This window comes from Hydra viridissima, unplaced genomic scaffold (assembly GCF_058129835.1).
Source record: "Hydra viridissima isolate aposymbiotic clone 2 unplaced genomic scaffold, HvirCarnegie_v1 scaffold_4, whole genome shotgun sequence".
Taxonomy (NCBI): Eukaryota; Metazoa; Cnidaria; class Hydrozoa; order Anthoathecata; family Hydridae; genus Hydra; species Hydra viridissima.
The window spans coordinates 19,783,753-19,809,254 of NW_028324303.1; the positions used below are offsets into that span (position 1 = coordinate 19,783,753).

At 27.6% G+C, this 25,502-nt stretch overlaps 3 protein-coding genes across 3 annotated transcripts; 1 reads left to right on the forward strand and 2 right to left on the reverse strand.

Moving 5' to 3' along the window:
• Positions 1–14,081: 14,081 nt before the first annotated feature.
• Positions 14,082–15,746, reverse strand: LOC149890407 (E3 SUMO-protein ligase ZBED1-like). The gene is made up of 2 exons (XM_090086535.1): positions 14,605–15,746; positions 14,082–14,399 (listed from the first exon to the last, which is right to left on the reverse strand). Exons 1-2 carry the CDS (start codon positions 15,613–15,615, stop codon positions 14,082–14,084), a joined length of 1,329 nt encoding a protein of 442 aa, XP_089942661.1. The 5' UTR covers positions 15,616–15,746.
• Positions 15,747–16,592: 846 nt separating this feature from the next.
• On the forward strand, positions 16,593–24,847 carry LOC149890408 (uncharacterized). Its single transcript, XM_090085264.1, has 6 exons — positions 16,593–16,661; positions 16,799–16,847; positions 21,531–21,556; positions 23,697–23,765; positions 23,871–23,975; positions 24,815–24,847. The coding sequence occupies exons 3-6, from the start codon at positions 21,539–21,541 to the stop codon at positions 24,845–24,847; spliced, it is 225 nt and encodes a 74-aa protein (XP_089941390.1). The 5' UTR covers positions 16,593–16,661; positions 16,799–16,847; positions 21,531–21,538.
• Positions 17,349–20,390, reverse strand: LOC149890409 (uncharacterized). The gene is made up of 3 exons (XM_090085263.1): positions 20,222–20,390; positions 19,740–20,088; positions 17,349–17,405 (listed from the first exon to the last, which is right to left on the reverse strand). Exons 1-3 carry the CDS (start codon positions 20,308–20,310, stop codon positions 17,349–17,351), a joined length of 495 nt encoding a protein of 164 aa, XP_089941389.1. The 5' UTR covers positions 20,311–20,390.
• Positions 24,848–25,502: the final 655 nt, after the last annotated feature.

Consider the following 25,502-nt stretch of genomic DNA (forward strand, 5'->3'; position numbering starts at 1 on the left):
GGACTGGTCTGTAGAACAGTGGGCAAAAGTTATTTGGAGTGATGAAGCTAACTTTCAAGTTGTAAACCGCAAGGGAAGAATCTATGTCAAAAGATTTGCAACTGAGAAATATTCAGACAGGTTTTTGCAACATCGTCGACAAGGCGGTGGAGGTTCGGTTGGCATCTGGGGATGTTTTTCTCACAAAGGTATAGGCTTCTGTGAGCTGTATGAAGGCCGAATTAATCAATGCACCTACAAGAACACATTGGAAACGTGTTTAGTTCCATCAATCAGACACTTGTATGGCAGAAGCAAGCAATTCATCTTTCAACAAGACGGGCTTCAGCTCATACAGCACACTCAATCAAAGAATATTTTTTGAAAAAAAAGTTCAATGTGATGCCCTGGTGCCCTAGATCACCAGATCTGAACCCAATCGAAAATATTTGGTCTTGGATCGACAATCAACTGACATACCATGAAATTCAATCAACTCAGCATTTAAAGCAACTTTTGAATGAGTACTGGCTGAAGGTACCTCGCGTGATGTGGATGAAATTAGTTGAATCAATGCATAAACGAGTTTATCTTTGCTATAAAAACAAGAAGGACACTTCAAATATTAGTTTGGCTTTTTTTTTTTAATTTTTTTTTTTCGAATGTTGCAATTCGTTTAAACTTTTGTGCTTCTTATTTTTCCTATAAGATTTTTTGTAATAGCTTTTTTCTAACTAAATATTAAAATTTTTATAACATGTTCATATTCATTTTAAAGCTAACTACTTTTTCTTTAATAAATAAAAAGAATTAAGACGATATCATTTTACAGTTTTTCTTTATTAAACAAAAACCAAACATACTGTATAAAAATTCTGCAATCGTTTAAACTTTCGTGAATAGCTGTATATTTAAGTGCTATTTTATTTTTTGTAATTAAATAACAACAATAACACATAACAATAGAATATTTACATCCTTGATCCTAAAATCCAGTGGAGATAACAAACCAAATTAAAATATGAAAGGCAAAATTAGAAAACCAATTTAAAGTTAACTATATTTATCTTTTTACTAAACATATAAATACATAAAAGTATATTTGTTTTTATGTTCAATATTAATTTTTCAATTACTTCAAATTTAGTACATGAAAACACCCTAGATTTAAAGATCAAGGTTGCATTCTCTCATACACATTACGCTAACCATTAACAGACATTATTATGTGTTTTGAGAATAATTAAAAAAGGCTAGACAACACAACCTAGCTCCAAAGCAGTAACTCCGCCTGGCACTAAATGCTACCAAGTCACAACTCTGCTATAAGTCGCTTCGCTGGCAAGGTTATCAATCTTGCTCAATATAATGCCATCGCTTGGCTGGCAAGGTTATCAATCTTGCTCAACATAATACCAAATCACACCACTTAGAAAACATGGAAACAGCATAATTTAAACATATTTACAACTATAAACAAATATGGTTTTATATAACACATTTGAATAATAATCTTTTCAATTAGATGAAGAGTAGCTTGTTCAGCTATTAGAAGTGGGACTGAGTGATGAATGAAATCTTCCATCATAAAAAGTTTGTATGCATTCCAGAGATATAAAGGATGTTCAGGTTCACAAAAGGTCAAAGTAATTGAAAACAACTGTCTAATTTTCTATGAAATATGTGTTAAAACCGCCTCAGAAAGAGTATTCTGCCATTCAGTGTCATCTTGCAACAGACCTTTCAAAACACATGCTTCACGAAACGTTTCAAGGACAATACCATTAACAGTATGCACATCCTCCCAAGATGTTGTTCCTTTTGCTTGCAAAAGTAACAGTGTAAGAAAAAATAATTCTCCTGTTGGATTAACTTTATACATTCTTACTATCACCTTATTACCACCCCTTTATCTAACCTTCCATTTACAATGTTTATCATCAAATATAAAGTGATAAGGAATGTCTACATACGAATAGCAATATGCTCTTTCATTTTCAGTATTTAACTTAAACCATGCCATTAGGTGCATATCACTCTGAGCTGCACGATCTGAAGCCATATGTTCTGCTCCTTCTCTAAAATAAACTAATTGATTTTCAGGTAGATGTTTACCAAGTCACAGCACTTTAAAAACACGGAAAGAACATAATGTAAACATATGTACAAACTATAAGCACAATAAATGTGTTTAAATATGTATATAAGGTTATATATATACTAAAATAAATAAATACCTTATACACATATTTAAACACATTTTTAAAACAATTATGTAACACATATTAACACATACACAAACAGTAAAAAAACACTTTACATTATTATAAAAACACATTGATAAAACAACCATAAAGCACCTATTACCACACACACATAGTTATCAAAAAGGCATATATGCAAACAATAAACGTGTGCAAACAGAAATTCTAAAAATGACGCAAGAATATTTAAAAAGATACAAAATATATATTTACAAACAATTCTCTTTACCTTCTTTTTTTTCTCATAAGAACTGTAATCTTCATAACAACATTTAACCTTTTCATGCAATAACATTTGACATGCGTTTTCAGTCGGCACAAAATTTTAATTTTTTTTATTTAACTTTTCTAAAAAATAACATAAATAGTTAATAGCATCAGAGAAATTTCAAAGTAAAAGTAGCATTTTTATGGAAACAGCATTAGTATAACTTTAAATAACATCCAGAACCCTATTTTCCTTCTGATAACTAAAATAATAAAAATAAAACTACTAAAAAAAAAAACTAAAGCAAACAAAATATAAGCGATTTAAAAAATTAAAATCCTTTCTACTTTAAATTCTTTCTACTTTATCTAATAAAACTTAAATCGTTTTTACTTTTTATAATAAAAATGTATATATAACTATTTCTTATACTTACTTCAATTATAATATGATCTTATGATCTAAACGATGGTTATTTATCTTAATATGATTCTTTATGTAATATATCTAAACTAATAATTAAATTCCAAAAGTAAAAAAGTTTTAACTCGTTTAAAAGATCTTACTCTAATGATTGCGTGCATTTACATAACGCGCTCTTTCAAAGCCTAGTAACTAATTCAAAGCCTAGTAACTAATTACGAAACGACGTTAATTATTAAACATTAAGCATTTCTGTAGGATTTATATTATGATTATTTATGTTATTTAAGTCTATATCAAAAACATAAAAACTCTTTAAAAGAGACTTTTGGAATACTTATTTAAAAAATATTTTGTTTGAAAACGAGTGTGTATCGAAATAAACAAGATATACATTTTCTTACGCCAAATAAAATTCAATTTGGCACGGAATCAAAGTTACGTCATTTCTAATTTAAAAGTAATGCTTAGATTTTTAAGTAAAGAAAATCTTTTTTAAATTAGTTTTTTAAACGATATTATGTTATTTCAATGTAAACAATATCAATTATACCAATTCAATAATTATCAAGGTTTCTATATAAATCTATCCACATCATCATAGTTTCTTTACATTTTTACCGCGCTTCACAAGAAATGATGCTTGCAATGGACACTTCCTTGTATACGTACAAAACTGTGTTTAAGTTAACACCAATCTGTTATTTCTCAACAAACTAATGCAATAACTTCATCCAATGCTACATATTTATTCTATTGTACTTCAATAGGAATATAAAGCTACGATATCGATAATATTTTGCAATGATATCGCCTTAAACTGCATATAATATCGAATACTTCAAATTTGAGAATAGGCTATTAACATACATTCGATTAGATAGTCGAAATTTTTGATGAATGAAAAGTAATACATAAATAAAACATGATGAATAATAGATAAATTACAATAGGAATAAAAAATAAATATAGAATAAATATATTGAATATACTATATAAAAATAAATGCACAATATGCAAAATGGTAAGAAGTATAAATTTATAAAATACGATATATGTATGCAAATCATAATGAATACATGATGTATATCGTCAATACAAATCAAATAAATATATATATATTACGAATATAAAACAATTAAAAAAAATTTTTTTAATTGGAGATTAGGTCTACACGGAACTAACAATATTTTACAGCGTGTCGCCTTAAACTGCATAAACACTTTCGAGTACTTAAAAATGGAGATAAGGTCTACACGAATTTTATACATTTTACAGCGTGTCGCCTTAAACTGCATTTATACTTTCGAGTATCTAATATTGCAAATTAGGTCTACACGAAATCAATTGAATAGCTTATATATTTTCAAGTAATTATTCGAAAGAAATAAAAGATAAAGTATAAATAAAATACAATAAACAATATATAAAGTTAGGGTTATTTTTTTCAAAAAAACGGGAAAATTGGCAAAAAATATGGGATTTTTGCTAAAAATACGGGACATTAGCTAAAAAAATTTTATTGTAAATATATTGAAGCAAAATGTAGTTTTTAATTTGTTTTTCAAAATATTTTAAATTTTGTAGTTATTTTTAAAAAGTTCCTCAACATTTTCAGATATAATTTATTTCTTAATGAATGACAAAAGTACGTTTAAGTAAAAAAAAAATTGAGAATGCAATCTCAAGTGCAACGTTATTGTGCTGCAAAAAAATTTTTTTTCTTTAATTTAAAATTTAATTTAATGGCTGAGAAACTCAATAATAACTGTGAGATGTTTTTTCAAATAAATTAAGTTTTAAAAATAAATTTACTTTTATTTTAAATATTTTTCTTTTGAATTGACATTATTAAGAAAGGAAACATTTTCCTTAATTATATTATAAAAATGTAAGCGATTTTTACATTTGATACTTTGATACAACATCAAAACTATTCCTTGACTAATTTATTTGATGAAAACATTTTTTTAGTAAGACAAAAGAAGTATAATTTATAAAACAAAATTTTGATTTAACATTTAAAAATAAAATGACAAATTTAGTTTTTCAAATAGAAATGTTCGACGACATCATTATTTGCAAACTGTTTTTAAAAAAAACCTTAAAATTTTCATTAAAAATTCAAAAGTGAGATTTGTACTAAATAATTCAAAATTTCGGGACAAATGTGGTTTTATTTACACCATATGGACCTTTTTCTATATAAAGCCTTATATGACAGTACTATTAGTGCCCCATAAGCTTTCTTTTAACTAAACTACTACCTTAGAAGTTAGTTGAGACATTTTAACAGATTTTTTGATGAAAATTATAAAAAATCTTCACATTTTTTACTCTAGTAAAATTGCGCTTATTCTACACAAGGATATAGCCCTGAGGATTTGTGAGCAAAGCAAAGAAATGTGTTGAAAACCTTTTGCATGTGATTTTTAACTGGTCAACATGTATTGTGTGTTGAAAAACCCATTTCATACATAAAATCAGCTAAAAATGCCTAGAATTTCCTTTGTGTTTTGTTTTCAAAATCATTATCAAATTGTAAAGTTCAATAAATTTACACTAACAGTGAATTAATTTCTAAAATTTATTCAACTCTATTCTTTTCTTGTGATATCTTCACACTCTTTAACTTATTTGACATGACATTTAAAGCACTGGTCAGCTTACTATTCTCAAAATGAACATTTTTTCTACTCTATCATAAGATATGCTTAAATTCAGTTTCAAAGTTTTAAGTGTTTTAATTTTAGTCTTGCTCCATTTTTGCTTTTACAATGATTAGAAAAATAAAAGGGTTTTGCATAAGAAGAATTAACAATATCAACCCATTATCACTTGAATAAGAGCGTACATGATTAATTTGATTTTTGCTTTGCTTTTGTACGCTGTGACGTACATATCGTAAAAAGTTAAAATCAGAACATGACTTTGTTTTTGTGGCACTGAACTGAAATATTTGCAGAAATATCCAAAATTATTAAACCTTTCACTTGAAAACCGTTGTTTGAGGTAAAAAATTTTGTTTTTCATTTTTTATAATATACAAATTGTTAGGCTGAAGTAATTGGATTGGTTTAGGTAAATATGTAGCTCTACATATAGCAATATGTTATTTATTTGAAATACACCTACCTCAATGTGACGTATATGTTTTTGTATTAAATTCAAATTATCAAAGATGGCAGGATTCTAAAGACTATCATTATCTTGAACTCCAATCAAAATAAATCTAGGCATCTCTTATGATGACATTACAGAGAATCCTATAGTAATGTTAACAATGAAATAACATCGCCAGAATTCTTAATGTTTGTCTATCATATTCTTAATTTCATATTATAGCTCAATTTGTTTAGGTACACAGCTACACAGTATAGCAATAAGTAACATAATGGTATAGCTAATATAATGGTATTAGAAATATGCTCACAATTTAAATTTTTGAAAATTTTTTACTATTAATTATTTAGCTGTTCTATTTTTTAATGGTGTTCTAAAAATTTTCAAACTGCGAAACATTTTATAAAATTCCACTCTATAGTAGCTAGCTACTTAAAAAAATAATTAAAAAAAAAATATCGTTGTTATTGTAAAGGAAGGAAACTTAATCATAATGAGATTTCAAAAAAACAAATTATTCATAAGAATGAAATTATCTTCTGAAGTTTTTTTGAAACACTTCTGTGATAATTTGTTCCGATAAGATATTTATGTTCCAATTTTCATTGTTAATCTGTATTTTTTTAAAAGAGTATAGTTTATTTTTTTAGTAGTAATCTGGGAACTGATGTACAATGATGCAATTGTAGATGATACTGAATTTCAGTAATGCAATTACAGATGACAAAGAAAAGGCAATTTCGTTAATTTATTATTATATACAAAAAATAGTGTGATTTCGGTGAACTATATAGAAAATGTCAAGTTACAAATGGCGTCTTTTTTTATAAATATTATCCGTTTGTAAATATTATTTAATTTAAATTGGTACAAATATGTGCAGAAAGTGTTTTTAGGCTCCAAATGTAGAAAGTCTATAACGAAACAAAATCCCGACAAATTTCAAACGAAAACTTTTCTTATAAGTCAAATTAAAAAATCTATAATTTCCAATAAGAAAGGACAATTTTTAATTTTCAAAAACAAGTGACGGGAATTAAACAAAAATATTCTTTAATGTGAAAAAATAAATATTTTAAACTTAATCATGAAGATGTTATCAAACCTGTTTCAGAAATTTGAAATACTTAAGGCGCAACTGTTGCACTTAGTATTCAATACATAAATGTTACTGAATATATATTGGAATTATACCTCGGTAAAAAACATTCTAGAAAAGAATGCGCTTTAGACAATTTAGTGAAACATGGAAAACTTTTTTTCAGAAACTATTTCATAAGGGATAGTATTTCAGTTTTTTAGTTAGAATACATTTTGAATAGATTTGAATTATAATGTATTAGCAGCTGCATTATAAAGAAAATCTATTCTAATAAAGAAAAAACAATAAAGCTATCAATTTATTTTTATCAAGAAAAATTTAGAAAGTAAAGCAGAATGTCAAGCTTGAAATTATGCTGTGGATAAAAATGTAATATCAAATGTAAAAACAAGGCGTTCAGTTGAACATAACAACTTTAACTCTCTCTCTCATGAGTTCTTAATTAGATTTAGATAAATTGCGCGTTGAAATGAACAAACCCAGAAACGTCGCATTTTTATGATAAATGAGTTTTTTATATTTAAGTTTTACTTTTCACAATAAAAAAATCGAAGTTTTGTTTTGTTTATAGCCGTAATACTTTAAATGAATACTTTTATACATTTAACTATGCTAAATTTTTATCAATATTCCATCAGAATTGATTACATTGATTATGTGCAACAAATGATATAGATTTTTAAAAATTTAATTTAAAGTCCTGTAATGAAGAAAGAATTGATACTCTAGAAAATGAAAGCACATGAAGATCAGATTCCAGTGAGGTATGTGACGTTTTAGCTTTAATTTACTACCACTTTGCGTTTATGATATGATTTGATTTAAACAAAGATGCTAATGATTTTTTTAGGATTACATTGATTTAGAAGCTCTTAACTACAACTTAGCTTTAGAGGTTAATTTATCATTTTATTTGTTAACCTGAAAACAATTTTTTAATACACAAAATTTTTTAGTGCTATTTAATACTTTAATTGTTATTTGATTATGCCTAACTTTTCCATGTTTAAAGTGATCAAAATCAAGTTAAGTTTATTGCTTTTTGATTTATTTTTGATTAATGTAGTAAATATCTTAATCGCATTTGTTTGCAGATATCCGATACTAAAAATGCCAAAATAGCTTCAAGCACTTTTATGATAGATGGCGTGACAGACAAATCTCAGGTAAAAACTAAGTTGACTTTTTTATAAAAAATATTTTAAATACTTAAGATTTTAAAAACTAAGAAAAACACTGATTTTATATTAAACATATGAAATCTTTCTTAGCATTATATGAAACAAAATCAAGAAAAACTATTAAAAAAGAAAACATCTCTTACTTCATATTGTTGTTAAATATTCTAGGTAGGTCAAAACAGCGAACCAACATTGCCTGATGAAGAAATGCCTAAAAAAGTTAAGGTACCTTTTAAAAATACATTTTTTTTAAACAATTATTAAATCAATCTGAATAAAGTTAAATCCCAAAATTTCCAGAAATTGAAATTTAAAATTCTAAATTTTAGAATGTAAGAAAAAAGAAACCACATCGATTTTGCATTTTTTGTAAAAAGTATACATCATTTTTAACAAGACACATAAAGCTGCATTATCAATTAAATCAAAAAAAGAAAGAGATGAAGCTTTTGGAAGGTTTAAAACAAAAGGGATTTTGGAAGTCAATGTAGCTGAAGCGGGAAAAGCGGAACTAAAATATGAAAGAGAACGAGAGGCTCAAAAATACAAGGAAATTAGTTATTGCAGTCAATGCCTTGTGTTTGTTTCAAAACGATTCTGGCACAATCATGTGAAGTCGTGTCAAAAACACTCACGTCAAAAAGTTCTTCCTGTGCCAGTGGGGCTTCTAAGATTACCTGAAGTAGCAAGATTAAGTGATGAATTTAAAAAAAAACATTTTATCACATTTTCGAACAGATAAAATTGGTCAGATTTGCCTAAAAGACATAACAATTCTCAAAAATGATTCAGTCTTTTATGATAAAGAAAGGAGGAAACTTAATAAAGTTATGGAAGCAAGAAGCTCTTTCAGAAACGCTATGAGACAATTAGCACATCTTTACAACCTATTTTTACACTGCAAAAACTTACCAACACAAAGTAAAGATTCTAGTAGAATGTTTTTGCGTTCTAACTTCTTTGCCTTAAGAGAAGCAATATATATTTTTACAAAAAAGGCACATTCAGGGATCAAAGTTGGTTTAAAACAAAATATATTTTATTTAATAAAACGTGCTGCAAAAGTTCTTAAAGCCATATATTTATCAGAAGCAAATGACAGCGATGCTAGTGAAACTGACAAGTTTGTTAGTGTTTTAGAAATGTGGGAGGACTTTATCTTTGGCCATGCAACTTACTAAATAAAAAAAAAAACGAAAAATCCTGTAAACCATCTGAACTTCCAGTTGAAGAAGATGTCATTGCTTTTCGCAATTTTGTAATTACAAAAATGGCAGATTTAGCAAAAGATTCCTATCAATGGTTTGACTCTGAATGTTTTGGTGAGCTTCGGGATTGCGCATGTGCAAGACTTACATTGCTAAATGCTAGAAGAGGTATGGAATTACAACTATTACTTTTTATACTTTAATAAATTTTAAAATAATGTCAGCTATTAACATCATATCATTTCAGGATGAACTACTTCCATATAACTTGCATAATCTTAGTTTGTCATAATTACAAATACAATTTTATCTAAGCTTAAGAAGAAAAAAAATAGAGCTTGTAACTGATGTTAATGTAATTTTAAATAGTGTTAATTGAGCAACATAACCTTGTGGTTTTTTACTATAAAAAATATTTTGTAAAACATAAAGGTTTTCAACTAACATTTGTGAGATTGACATAAAAGCTTGTTGTTCTCACAACCTTTGTGGCGATAAAATCTGTTAACTTAATTTTTTATGTTATTTATATACAAGATCTTTTTTTAAAACCTATGCCTACTTTTTAAGTGATATAACAAGGTCAAGAAATATAACACATGATTAATAAATCAATAGTTTCTGCTAAAAAAAAAATAAAACAAGAATCCTCATAAAACAGTATTTGAGATTTTTCATTAAATAAAATAAAATTGTTCTTCAAATAGAATATTAACAGATTTAAATAATACAAATAATTAATTCTAATGGTAAACTAAACAAACCTAGTAGATTAAATATATAAAATGTTAGATCATTATTATAAATATATGGCAAAAATATAAAGGCTAAGTGTCAATAAATATCTTTTTTTTTTTTTTTACACTTTAATAATAATAATAATAAAAGTAATAGTAATCATAATATAATTCCTACAGAAATGCTTAATGTTTAACGTTTAATGTTCAACGTCGTTTCGTCATTAGTTCCTAGGCTTTGAATTAGTTACTAGGCTTTGGTAGAGCGCGTTCTTGAAATGCACGCGGCCATTTGAGAAAGATCTTTTGAGCGAGTGAAAACTTTTTTCCTTTTGGAATTTAATTATTAGTTTAGATATATTACATAAAGAATCATCTTAATAAATTATATATCATATTATAATTGAAGTAAGTATGTGAAATAGTTATATATACATTTTTATCAGATAAAGTAGAAAGGATTAAAACTTTTATTAGATAAAGTAAAAAGGATTTAAAGTAGAAAGGATTTTAATTTTTTAAATCGTTTAGATTTTGTTTGTTTTAGTTTTTCTTTTAGCAGTTTTATTTTTATTATTTTATATTTTAGAAGGAAAATAGGGGTATGGATGTTATTTAAAGTTATACTATTGCTGTTTCCATAAAAGGGTTATTTTTACTTTGAAATTTCTGTGATGCTATCAACTATTTTTGTTCTTTTTTAGAAAATTTAGAAAAAAAAAATTAAAATCTTGTGCCAACACTGACAATGCATGTGACATGTTATTGTATGTAAAGGTTAAATGTTGTTATGAAGATTACAGTTCTTATGAGAAAAAAAAGTAGGTAAAGTGAATAGTTTGTAAATATATATTTTGTATCTTTTTAAATTTTCTTGCATCATTTTTAGAATTTTTGTTTGCACACGTTTATTGTTTGCATATATGCTTTTTTGATATGTATTTGTATGTGGAAATAAGTGCTTTATAGTTGTTTTATCAATGTCTTTTTATAAAAATGTAAAGTGTTTTTTTACTGTTTGTGTATGTGTTAATATGTGTTACATAATTGTTTTAAAAATGTGTTTAAATATGTATATAAGGTATTTATTTATTTTAGTATTAGTATATATTTAACCTTATATACATATTTAAACACACTTATTGTGCTTATAGTTTGTACATATGTTTATATTATGTTCTTTCTGTGTTTTTAAAGTGCTGTGACTTGGTAAACATCTACCTGAAAATCAATTATTGTATTTTAGAGAAGGAGCAGAACATATGGCTTTAGATCGTGCAGCTCAGCGTGATATGCACCTAATGGCATGGTTTAAGTTAAATACTGAAAATGAAAGAGCATATTGCTATTCGTATGTAGACATTCCTTATCACTTTATATTTGATGATAAACATTGTAAATGGAAGGTTAGATAAAGGGGTGGTAATAAGGTGATAGTAAGAATGTATAAAGTTAATCCAACTGGAGAATAGTTTTTTCTTAGACTGTTACTTTTGCAAGCAAAAGCAGCAACATCTTGGGAGGATGTGCATACTGTTATTGGTATTGTCCTTGAAACGTTTTGTGTAGCATGTGATTTGAAAGGTCTGTTGCAAGATGACACTGAATGGCAGTATACTCTTTCTGAGGCGGTTTTAACACATATGCCAAAGAAAATTAGACAGTTGTTTTCAATTATTTTGAACTTTTGTGAATCTGACAATCCTTTACATCTCTGGAATACATACAAATTTTTTATGATGGAAGATTTCATTCACCACTCAGTCCCACTTCTAATAGCTGAACAAGCTACTCTTCATCAAATTGAAAAGATTATTAATCAAATGTGTTATATAAAACCATATTTGTTTATAGGTGTATATATGTTTAAATTATGTTGTTTCCACGTTTTCAAAGTGGTGTGATTTGGCATTATGTTGAGCTAGATTGATAACCTTGCCACCCAAGCGATGTACTTATAGCAGAGTTGTGACTTGGCAGCATTTAGTGCCAAGCGGAGTTACTGCTTTGGAGCTAGGTTGTGTTGTGTAGCCTTTTTTAATTATTCTCAAAACACATAATAATGTCTGTTAATGTTTAGCGTAATGTGTATGAGAGTATGCAACCTTGATCTTTAAATCCAGGGTGTTTTCATGTCCTAAATTTGAAGTAATTGAATAACTAATATTGAACATAAAAACAAATATACTTTTATGTATTTATATGTTTAGTAAAAAGATAAATATAGTTAACTTTAAATTGGTTTTCTAATTTTGCCTTTCATATTTTAATTTGGTTTGTTATCTTCACTGGATTTTAGGATCAAGGATGTAAATATTCTATTGTTATGTGTTATTGTTGTGATGTTTTGTGTTGGTATTCATTTTTAACAATAGACACCTTCATGTTGGTGACTATTGTAAAAAATGAATAATAGGTTGTTTCATTATTGGAACTTACTGCTTTTATTTATTTACTGAAAGCCAAGACAACATGGTAAAAATGCAATTTATATCTTAAATTGTTTTTTTTTTATATACATATATAGTATTGTTAATCCTTTTGTACTTCGAAACAGATTTTATTGTTACATTTTCGATAAATGTTTATATTAACTGCCATGTCAAAATGGGTTACTATAAATAGGTACATCGATTTTCAGTTTTTATGCGGTGTTTTATTTTTGTTTTTTTTGTTGTTGTTGTAATTATAGTATCATAATTCCTTTTTTTTTTTTTCTTTAGGATTTACGATTGACGCATTTATACGATTTATAAAAAGAGCCTGATCACCTTTTATTGTAAATTTTGGTCAGTTAAAATGATATAAATGTATGCAATTAGTTCAATTTTTTTTAAAGTTTTCTCTATTTTAAGCCTAATAATTTGCTGTACGTAATTTGGTGGTTAATATTGTAGTTTAGCGCATTTTTCAAATATCGAGTTACTTAAATTTTATAAGGTTTTTAACTAATTAATTAGCTTAGTTTGCATTTGCAACACTTTTGAGGAAAGAAAAAATTCTTATATATGTTAAATTCTTATAAATATTAAAAAGAAAAAATTCTTATACACGTAAATCATTGTTTTACATTTCGGTATTCTGGTAAAACGTCTTCATCAAAAACTTGACTACTCTTAATAAAAATATTCTCCTGACCACCATTAAGGTAAAACGGCAAAAACGAGGAAGGGAGGTCCTTTATTAGTGTCAAAATATTGAAGAGAACTTAACGTTTTAAAGACAGTTTCCTTTTTTAAAGAAACGTGTCAAGGGGATACCAAAAAGTTAATAATTTATGTATAAGTAACGTTCGCTTTATATTAATCTTATAAATTAAAGTTCATGTTATAAAAAATATCACAAGAATTTAGCTTCACTTTTTCGTCAATTTAAAGCATTATGAAGTGTTATTATTTTGAGTCAGTAACTAAAAACGTATTGCGTTGAACTTGGTAATATCGAGGAAAATGGTTCTGCCTAACACTGATATGACCTATGTCAATGGTAAATTACTCAATATTAAATAATTGGTAAATTATTTTACCTGCGCATACTTTTTATTTTAACTTTACAGATGGTTTAATTTTTTAAATTTGAAGGCGTTTTTCTAAAAGGGTATTAGTTATGGTTTCGCAACTTTAAATTGTGAAATACAGCCACTATAAATTAACAGACCGACCATAACCCGTTTTACGGGATGCTTATTGCTAGTTTAAATAAATAAAGGAAACAAACAGGAAAAGTTTTTTAAATCATTTGATCTATTTGCATGCAAATGATAAAACATCATAAAAAAGTTCTAATTATAGTTTTTATTGTTTCTAATACAACCAATAAAAATAAAATATTTTAAAAACTTTAAACAAAAAATTTCTTAAAGCCAGTCTTTTAAACATAATAACATGTTCAATGAATCTGGCAGCAGAGATGATCTGTGCTTGTCTGCAATGAATCCAGCGGTTGAAAACAGTCTTTCGCATGGAACTCTAGTCGCTGGAACTGACAAATATTTCTTTGCGATTGTTGCTAATCGAGGATATGAACCTTGATGTAGCTTCCACCACTGAAGAGGATCTGAATCCATTTTGGCGCAGGGTTCTTTTCGATATCGACTCACTTCATCTTCACTTGGGGAATCAACTTCATCCAGATCTGGTAGATTGAATGCCATTTTAAAATTTTTTGCTGATGGCTGTTGCAAAATAATTATTCAAATATTACCATAAATAAAGCATATAGATATTATCTAACTATTTCAATTAATATTATAGTACTCATAGAGTTTTATCTATTATTAAAACGATTATTTTAATAAATGCAATTTTGAATCTATTATTATGTCATTAGAATAATTCAATAAAAAAACAATATCAAATTTATTACTACAAAATGCTCACCTCTTTTGGTTCTTGTTCTATTGATACTGGTCTGAGGTCTGGAACAGATTCAAGAAGCTTCGATAATCTCTGCCAGACATTTGATCTTTCATTTGAAGCTATAAACGATAAATTTTTAAATCTTGAATCCAATGCTGACGAGATTTGCAACCAACTATCATTCGAAAAATCATTAAATCTGCGCTCCATTTCATTTACAAATTTTTCTTTAAATAGCGCGATGTAACGAGGATCATCATCTTGAATAACCATTTCACGTGATAAGTGGCATATAATTGGTAAAACCACCGAACTAGATACGTATTTATTACCACCTAACAATTCTGAAGCCACTTTGCATGGTTGCAAAACATCAGCAATTTTCTCCATTTTTTCCCACTCTCTTTCTGTCAAAGTCTGTAAGTAATGGTTTTGCTCATCAAGTGTTACTGTGATAGTTTTTTTATGTTTCAACATACGTCTCAGCATATCATACATGCTATTACACCTTGTAACAACATGCTGAATTAGATTTTCTTGTGGCAGGTCGAGGTCAATCTGATTTTCATGTAATTCCATATTATTTGCTGGACTATGTTTAAAATGTCCAACAATTCTGTGACATTTAGCTAGTGTTATGTCAAATGCAGTCTCTTCAATGGCAGATTTTATAATTAGCTGAACAGTATGTGCGAAACATGGAAGATGTTTGAAGGGAAAACTTGATACAGCCTTTACAATGTTTCTACCGTTATCAGTACCAATAGAAAATATTTTTTCAAATAATCCCCATTCATCTGCAATATTTCTGATGTGGGTTGAAACATTGTCACTGGTGTGTCGGTCCAATGTTTGATGAACACCTAAGGCAAATGAGTTCAACATCCAGTTGTTATCTATCAAATGACATGTTAAACCAAGGTAACTGACATTACCCATTGAAGACCAATGATCACAGGTAATTGCTATACTAGTAGCCATGTTTACGAGGTCTATTTTTTTTTTCTTCTCATCTTCATAGAGTGTTTGCATTTTAATTTTAATTGTGTTTTGACAGGGAAGATTGTAACTGTAGTCGGACGTTGCTGTTCGAATGACATTCGTCAAACCTGGATCTGTAACAATGTTGAGTGGTCGACAGCTACTGGCAACCCAGCAAACAATGGCTTCTGTAATTTCCTTTGATTTATCTGCAGAAATTTGTCTATTTACGCCATTTTGAGATTTAATACTGTCCTCAATTGTAAGTTGTTTTGAGGAACTCACGATCTTGTTTTGATTTTTACTAGTAGTTGCGAAGAACACGTGTTTACTGTTCAAATGATACTGAAGCGTTGTAAGACTTCGGTGATATGCAAATTCTTTGGAACAATATTTACAGATAACCAATTTTTTTGATTCGTCTTTAAAAGTAAAGGCTCCGTTGAGGATAGATTGATTGCCGTTTGAACCCATAATTTAAATTATTAACAAATAAAGTTCATCAGGATAAGATATTAAAACTTTGGAAATTTAATAAATTTATTAACAAAACAACAACGCGATCAAAACAATTTCGAAAACAAAAATTATAAGGTAAGAGAGACATAATTGAGACAAATAAAACAAAATGGCATCATCAATGAGTAAACATTGATTAGAAATAAGAAAGTGGTATAAAAATTTCTTTATTGCTCAAAAATTATTTTTTGATGCTAACCAAAATTAGCATCGCCAAAATAATTTATGATCTAATCTAATCGTCAAGGTTAGGGTTAGGGTTTTATGAAAATTTATGAGTTAAAAAATTTCATCTGCGTTAATTTTTTTAACTTGCGTTAAATTATTAGCGCTTTAACGCGTTTTTAACGCGTTAACTTTGCAAGCCCTAATATATATATATATATATATATATATATATATATATATATATATATATATATATATATATATATATATATATACACACTCACACACATCAGTGTTTATGTGTATACTAATATATGTGTATATGTTATTTAGCTTTTCAAAAATTCACAAAGCAGTAAATTTGTGAAATTTCATCATCACTATTGCTCAAGTCAATTTTTGCTGGTCAAGTATGTGTAATTTTTATCAATGTTGTTAACATTAAACATTAAACTTTCGAAATATTTGTTAAAAATAGTGTATTACAGTTTTTTTTTGTTACAAAGTTTTATAGTTTAAAAATAAAGTTTTCTTTATTGTGCTATAGATTTACAGTTACAGGCACATCAGTTATAATGCTGGTGAAAAATCAAAAAGTAAGCATTGTTTTAAATTTTACCAATATTGTGTTAAATATAAGTTTATTTAACACTAGCAAAAAGCAACCCGTAATACGGGTTATGATCGGTCTGTCACTTAATTTATAGTGGCTGTTTTCCACTATTTAAAGTAGCGAAGCCTTAACTGATACCCTTTCAGAAAAACGCATTCAAATTGAAAAAATTAAACCTCTGTAAAATTAAAATAAAGAGTATGCGGAAGTAAAATAATTTACCAATTATTTAACATTGAGTAATTTACAACTGACATAGATCATATCAGTGTAAGGCAGAATCATTTTCCTCGATACTAAGTTCAACACAATATGTTTTTAGTTACTAACACAAAATAATGACACTTTATCATGCTTTAAGGTGGCTTCACAGGAAATAAAAGGTGTAAAATCAAAAAAAAAAAAAAATTGAAAAACATGATTTTTGAGACTTTTAACAATGCTGAAAATGATGGTACAATTATTTTTTAATAATTTTAATTTTTTAAGCAACAATTTTGCATTTTGCAGGTATGATATAAAGTAGCTTCCTTAGCAACGCCTATAGCAACGGAAAAAAGCAGTATGAAAACTTTTGTTTAACTCAAAACACGATATCTCAACATTAAAAAATGCTTAGACCTTTTGTTTAACTCAAAACACGATATCTCAACATTAAAAAATGCTTAGACCTTCAAATTTTCCCTAATTGTCCAATACATATATATGTAGAGAATGAACTAGAATCTTGATAATTGAATGAATATTTATTGATTGCTAAGTCTTTTTTTGAACCCTACCCCCTAAAAATTAGTCAATTTTCAGTTTTTAGGGACTTAAAAGAAATGTTTTTGTTTTTATATATTGATCTTAGTTCATCCTCTACCTCATATATCAGATAATAATATTGCAAAGTTGCGAGTTGTTTTAATTAGCCATTCTGGTTTAATCGTGTTTTGAAAAATAAATAAATATATGCTTTTTTATGCGTTTTTTATAAATAAAGTCCTCTTTTTTTTTTTTTTCAATAAGCATTTATATTTTATTGTTATTTTCATTAAATTGAATTTATAAAACTGATTTTAGAACAGATTTAAGTTATTTTACTAAAAAAAAAACATTTCCTGTGAAGCGACCTTAAATTGACGAAAAATTAAGGCTGTATTCTTGTTATATTTTTTATAACATGAACTTTAATTAATAAGATTAATATTAAGCGTATGTAAATTATACATGATTTATTAATTTTTTGGTATCCCCTTGAGGCATGTTTCTTTAAAAAAGGAAATTGTCTTTAAAACTTTAAATGCACACAACAAAATAAATTTATTAAAAATAACTGACCATTACTATATATGGCACTAATCTGACCATCTTTATATATATGTCCTCTGTTTCTATAGCTTTTAGTAAACGGTAATTTGCTACCATTTACTAAAAATTCCTTATATTACTCGAAATTTAATTCTCTTAAATATTTTGACAATAATAAAGGACCTCCCTTCCCCGTTTTTGCCTTAATGGTGGTCAGGAGAATATTTTTATTAAGAGTAGTCAAGTTTTTGATGAAGACCTTTTACCAAAATAATGAAATGTAAAACAATGATTTACGTGTATAAGAATTTTTTCTTTTTAATATTTGTAAGAACTTAACATATATAAGAATTTTTTCTTTCCTAAAAAGTGTTGCAAATGCAAACTAAGCTAATTAATTAGTTAAAAACCTTATAAAATTTAAGTAACTCGATATTTGAAAAATACGCTTAACTCCAATATTCACCACCCATTTAAAAAGATTCCCTAAATTACGTACAGCAAATTATCAGGCTTAAAAAAGAGAAAATTTTTAAAAAATTGAACTAATTGCATACATTTATATCATTTTAACTGACCAAAATTTACAATAAAAGGTAATTAGGTTTCTTTTTATAAATCGTATAAATGCGTCGTAAACCCTAAAGAAAAAAAAAAAAAAAATGGAATTATGATACTATAATTACAACAACAACAACAACAACAACAACAAAAATAAAACACCACATAAAAACTGAAAATTGATTTACCAATTTATAGTAACCCATTTTGACATGGCAGTTAATATAAACATTTATCGAAAATGTAACAATAAAATCTGTTTCGAAGTACAAAAGGATTAACAATACTATATATATATATATAAAAAAACCAATTACTATATATATATATAAAAAAAAACCAAAAGATATAAATTGAATTTTTAGCATAATGTTGTCTTGGCTTTAAGTAAATAAATAAAAGCAGTAAGTTCCAATAATGAAACAACCTATTATTCAAAATAACCTATTTTTTACAATAGTCACCAACATGAAGGTGTCTATTGTTAAGAATGAATACCAACACAAAACATCACAAATATAACACATAACAATAGAATATTTACATCCTTGATCCTAAAATCCAGTGAAGATAACAAACCAAATTAAAATATGAAAGGCAAAATTAGAAAACCAATTTAAAGTTAACTATATTTATCTTTTTACTAAACATATAAATACATAAAAGTATATTTGTTTTTATGTTCAATATTATTTATTCAATTACTTCAAATTTAGGACATGAAAACACCCTAGATTTAAAGATCAAGGTTGCATACTCTCATACACATTACGCTAAACATTAACAGACTTTACTATGTGTTTTGAGAATAATTAAAAAAGGCTACACAACACAACCTAGCTCCAAAGCAGTAACTCCGCCTGGCACTAAATGCTGCCAAGTCACAACTCTGCTATAAGTACATCGCTTGGCTGGCAAGGTTATCAATCTTGCTCAACATAATGCCAAATCACAACACTTTGAAAACATGCAAACAACATAATTTAAACATATGTACAACTATAAACAAATATGGTTTTACATAACACATTTGATTTATAATCTTTTCAATTTGGTGAAGAGTAGCTTGTTCAGCTATTGGAAGTGGGACTGAGAGGTGAATGAAATCTTCCATCATAAAAGCTTTGTATGTATTCCAGAGATGTAAAGGATTGTCAGGTTCACAAAAGGTCAAAATAATTGAAAGCAACTGTCTAATTTTCTTTGGCATATGTGTTAAAACCGCCTCAGAAAGAGTATTCTGCCATTCAGTGTCATCTTGCAACAGACCTTTCAAAACACATGCTTCACGAAACGTTTCAAGGACAATACCATTAACAGTACGCACATCCTCCCAAGATGTTGCTCCTTTTGCTTGCAAAAGTAACAGTCTAAGAAAAAAACAATTCTCCAGTTGGATTAACTTTATACATTCTTACTATCACCTTATTACCACCCCTTTATCTAACCTTCCATTTACAATGTTTATCATCAAATATAAAGTGATAAGGAATGTCTACATACGAATAGCAATATGCTCTTTCATTTTCAGTATTTAACTTAAACCATGCCATTAGGTGCATATCACTCTGAGCTGCACGATCTGAAGCCATATGTTCTGCTCCTTCTCTAAAATAAACTAATTGATTTTCAGGTAGATGTTTACCAAGTCACAGCACTTTAAAAACACGGAAAGAACATAATGTAAACATATGTACAAACTATAAGCACAATAAATGTGTTTAAATATGTATATAAGGTTATATATATACTAAAATAAATAAATACCTTATACACATATTTAAACACATTTTTAAAACAATTATGTAACACATATTAACACATACACAAACAGTAAAAAAACACTTTACATTATTATAAAAACACATTGATAAAACAACCATAAAGCACCTATTACCACACACACATAGTTATCAAAAAGGCATATATGCAAACAATAAACGTGTGCAAACAGAAATTCTAAAAATGACGCAAGAATATTTAAAAAGATACAAAATATATATTTACAAACAATTCTCTTTACCTTCTTTTTTTTCTCATAAGAACTGTAATCTTCATAACAACATTTAACCTTTTCATGCAATAACATTTGACATGCGTTTTCAGTCGGCACAAAATTTTAATTTTTTTTATTTAACTTTTCTAAAAAATAACATAAATAGTTAATAGCATCAGAGAAATTTCAAAGTAAAAGTAGCATTTTTATGGAAACAGCATTAGTATAACTTTAAATAACATCCAGAACCCTATTTTCCTTCTGATAACTAAAATAATAAAAATAAAACTACTAAAAAAAAAACTAAAACAAACAAAATCTAAACGATTTAAAAAATTAAATTCCTTTCTACTTTAAATTCTTTCTACTTTATCTAATAAAAACTTAAATCCTTTCTACTTTATCTAATAAAAATGTATATATAACTATTTCTTATACTTACTTCAATTATAATATGATCTTATGATCTTAACGATGGTTATTTATCTTAATATGATTCTTTATGTAATATATCTAAACTGATAACTAAATTCCAAAAGTTAAAAAGTTTTAACTCGCTCAAAAGATCTTTCTTCAACGGCCGCGTGCATTTGATGTACGCGCTCATACAAAGCCTAGTAACTAATTCAAAGCCTTGGAACTAATGACGAAACGACGTTGAACATTAAACGTTAAGCATTTCTGTACTAATTATATTAAGATAATTTGGTAAACTTTATAATGTAGTTATAGTTTATTGTTTATTAAGTGATATAGGTTATATTTTTAAATAAACATAAGAAAATAAGGTTGCAAGATTCAATTTTATTTTCAAGGGGAACCTTATGGACCAAGACTTGATGAATTTTACAAGTTTTGATTGGGTTTAAAGATTTAAATGCTAGTCAAGCTTATAAAAAATGGCTACATATATATCATAGTGGATGTGGTAAATTTATTTCAATTATTAGTTATGAAACAAATAAAAAGTATGCTCCATGGATGACTAAAGAACTTCGAAAAATGATTAAGTTAAAGAAAAGGTTATGGTACAAATGCAGGCATTCAAGATTTAAACAAACTGACATGGTAAATATCTATAAAACATTAAACAAAAATGTAAAAAAAAGAGTCAATAAAGATATAAGAGCTTTTGAATTAAATCTGGCTAAAAACTCAAAGAACAACCCTAAAAGTGTTTATGCATAATTAAATAGTAAGATAGTTATAAAGGATTCAATTAAAGCACTCAAAACTTTTGATGGTTCAATTATAACAAATTAAGTAGATATTGCAAATTGTTTAAATGTGTATTTTGTTTCAGTATTTTTAAAAGATGAGGTGTTAGACCATGTAAATTTTCCTTCAAAATGTAATTTTTATTGTAGCGATCCAAGTTTTAATGACACTGATGTTGAATATCAGTTTAGAAACCTTAATGTTAATAAAACAATCGGTGTTGACAAAGTTCATCCTCGTGTTCTCAACGAATGTTCAAAATCACTATCATATCCTTTATCGCTGACTTTTAAAATGTCATTTTATAGTGGTGTTATACCAAACGAATGGTTAAATGCAAACATAACTCCACTATTCAAGAAAGGAGATAAATTAGATCCTTCAAATTATCGACCAATATCAATAACATCAAGAGTATGCAGGGTTATGGAGAAAATTATTCTCAATGCTATGATAAACCATTTAACTTTAAATAAGTTAATAGCAAATGAACAGCATGGATTTGTTGATAATAAAAATTGTCGCTCCAATTTATTAGAGACATTTGATTTTATAACAAGCAAAATTGAAACTGGTAACAATATTGATATAATATTTTTGGACTTTGCAAAAGCCTTTGATTCAGTTTCTTTATCGAAATTATGCTGCAAGCTATATGGTCATGGTTTTCAAACCTATATCCGACAATGGTGTAAATCATTTTTTAGTAATAGAAAACAACTAGTAGTTCTGGGTGAGTTTGTTTCAGATTGGCAGGAAGTCACAAGTGGAGTTCCCTAAGGTTCTGTCCTCGGTCCACTTCTGTTTATCATATTCATAAATGGCTTAAAAGTAAATATACTAAATAAATTAGAATTATTTGCGTAATAGTAACGATAACGCTCTTCAAGAAGACTTAAATAAGTTATTAGATTGGTCGAATAAGTGGTCTATTAAATTCAACAGAGAAAAGTGTAAAACAATGCACATTGGCAATTTGAATCCTCGATTTAGTTACAAACTAGGAGATCACATTTTGCAAAAAACAGAAGTTAAAAGAGATTTAGGTGTGATTACATCAAATGACCTTAAATGGGAAAATCGTGTTATTAGTGTAGCAAATAAGGCAAATCGAAAATTGGGTTTTTTAAAACACGGATTCAAATACCTTGATGTTTCCATATTAAAATTGTTATACAAGTCAACTATTAGGCCGCAGCTTGAATATGCAGCACTTGTATGGAGCCCATATTGTACCATATTGTACTAAAGATATTAAGAGACTCGAAAATGTACAGCGTAGATCGATAAGGATTGAATCACCGAATGGTATTTGTTATGAAGAAAGGAGAAAAATATTGGGTTTACCAACCTTACAAGAAAGGAGAAGAAGAGGCGACTTAATAGAGATTTAAAATATTAAATTCAACTGATTATATTAGATTTGAAGAGTCTTTGAGTTTTTATAACAGCATGTCCAGATATCGTCATATTAAAAGACTTCATCGACAATATAATAAGAAATTATGCAGGTATTATTATTTAACAGACAGAGTGGTCGACGATTGGAATATACTGTCACAGGATACAATCGATTTTGCAAACAAAAGCACGTTTAAAAATAAAATAGTTAAAATTTTGAACTTTTGATACCAAACTCTATTTACGAACTTTTATTTTAATTACGAAATTTTACAATTAACGGCTGTTACAGTCAAAACTCTACGTAGTTTTGACTCACCAAACTTAAATAGTTTGTACAGCAAATTGTATATTACATATTATAATATTTTGTCAAATGACCAAAAAGATGATCTATTTTGTGCTTTGCGTGAATTCTTTAATATTCTCAAGGTAAAGCAGAGTTATGTTATTATAAATTACATCTTACAAATAAATAACTATTCATTTTATTTTTAAAGAAGTTTGAAAGAGGTATAATTTTTTTTTTAAATTTAGCATAGTGATTATACATTTAAAGTCTTGGTACCGGAAGCAACTTTGTATCTATTTGCTAAATTGGAAGGAATCTCACGAATTAAAGTATTGTTTACTTGTTTACATGTTTACTTGTTTTCATCATCATCTTCACCATCATCATCATCATCATCATCATCATCATCATCATCATCATCATCATCATCATCATCATCATCATCATCATCATCATCATCATCATCATCATCATCATCATCATCATCATCATCATCATCATCATCATCATCATCATCATCATCATCATCACCATGTAGATCTCCGTTCGGTTTTGCAACCTTTTTTTAAGCTTGTGTTATTTCCGTTTTTTGATGCCGGACTGAAATGTCTAGTCTGAATTGGGCTCTTTTATATATAAATGACCCATATTTCATCCGAAAAAAATGTTATCAAAACTTAGAAGTCCATATTTTCTCTTTATTAACTTTTTTTGTGTACTCAAAGCAACATTACCGAATCAATCATCACCAGTCAAAGTTTTAAGGCAATCTTGAAAATCACTTTCGGATATGTAATATTCCTATGTTTGTGTCTCATCACCTGTTATTGTATCATTATCCCCTCTGTCAACTTTGGTCAGCATCACCATCATTAGATAGTTTTTTAAAAAGCTCGTTATAGAAAATCGCGCAGATAAGTTTTCTTCAGATTTGTGAATTGAGAACTTTTCTCGTATAAAAAATTGACTTTTTTTTTCGCTACTGCAAAGAAAATCTTTTTAGCGTGATGATCTCAGTTTTATATGAAATCCAAGAAAATATTTTACTTCAAATCAAAAAATGATTTTTAAAAGTTTTTATGACCATGTTTGTTGACTCAGTGGCGTTACCGATTTTAGAGCCGTTGCAATACCGAGAAAAGAATAAAATGACTCTGTTAATTCAAATATACTTTGTATTGATTTGAAGCTAAAATTAAATCGAGCTCCAGAAACGGATTAGATTTTCAACTTAACTGATTTGTAGGATAAAATGCCATGAGAGCTCCGATATTAAACTAATTTCCGTAACTGTTTAGGTTTAAATCAGGCATGTCAAAGCCATTTCGGTGTAGGGGGTAGTTAAAAATAATACTAGTATAGGGGGCCTCACACTGAATACTAATTAATTTTTATAATTTTTACAAAAGATTGTAATACAATCGCTTGTTAGTTTTATTAGACTTATTTTTTAACTATAAAAGCTATGTAACGAGCCGCCAGTTTGACATGCTTGGTTTAAATTAAGGACAAATTTTCTTAACGCACTAACATTAAAGGCGTACATTTACATCGAATATTTAAAGTGTCAGGGAGTTGTTGCAATGTTCATTCTGTTCATTTACAAAGACGAATTTTCTGTATCTCATAGTCTCTTAGGATAGCGTTTTTACCACAAGGGTCCGCGGAACGAATTAATATTGCGATGCGGATCTGTCCGCAGGCCGTATTGTGGCAATCCCTTTCTTAGGAAAAGACTTTATGCTAAATGTTTGCTTTTTTTACGATAAAAAAAATTATTTTGAAGTTTTTGGTTTTCGATTTCTGAGTATATATTTCAATTATTCATGAAAGCTTTAATAGACTTTCAAATTTTTAAAATAAGGTTTACGAGGGTG

Coding starts and splice junctions, on each gene's coding strand:
- LOC149890407 (XM_090086535.1), bottom strand. CDS start 15,615: ATGCAAACACTCTATGAAGATGAGAAGAAAAAAAAAATAGACCTCGTA. Junction 14,400..14,604: donor TAGAACAAGAACCAAAAGAG/GTGAGCATTTTG, acceptor ATTTTGCAACAG/CCATCAGCAAAAAATTTTAA.
- LOC149890409 (XM_090085263.1), bottom strand. CDS start 20,310: ATGGCTTCAGATCGTGCAGCTCAGAGTGATATGCACCTAATGGCATGG. Junction 20,089..20,221: donor GAAAGAGCATATTGCTATTC/GTATGTAGACAT, acceptor TTTTTTTCTTAG/ACTGTTACTTTTGCAAGCAA. Junction 17,406..19,739: donor TTATAAATCAAATGTGTTAT/GTAAAACCATAT, acceptor CCGTTGCTATAG/GCGTTGCTAAGGAAGCTACT.
- LOC149890408 (XM_090085264.1), top strand. Junction 23,766..23,870: donor AATTCTTTAATATTCTCAAG/GTAAAGCAGAGT, acceptor TTTTAAATTTAG/CATAGTGATTATACATTTAA. Junction 23,976..24,814: donor TATTGTTTACTTGTTTACAT/GTTTACTTGTTT, acceptor ATTGATTTGAAG/CTAAAATTAAATCGAGCTCC.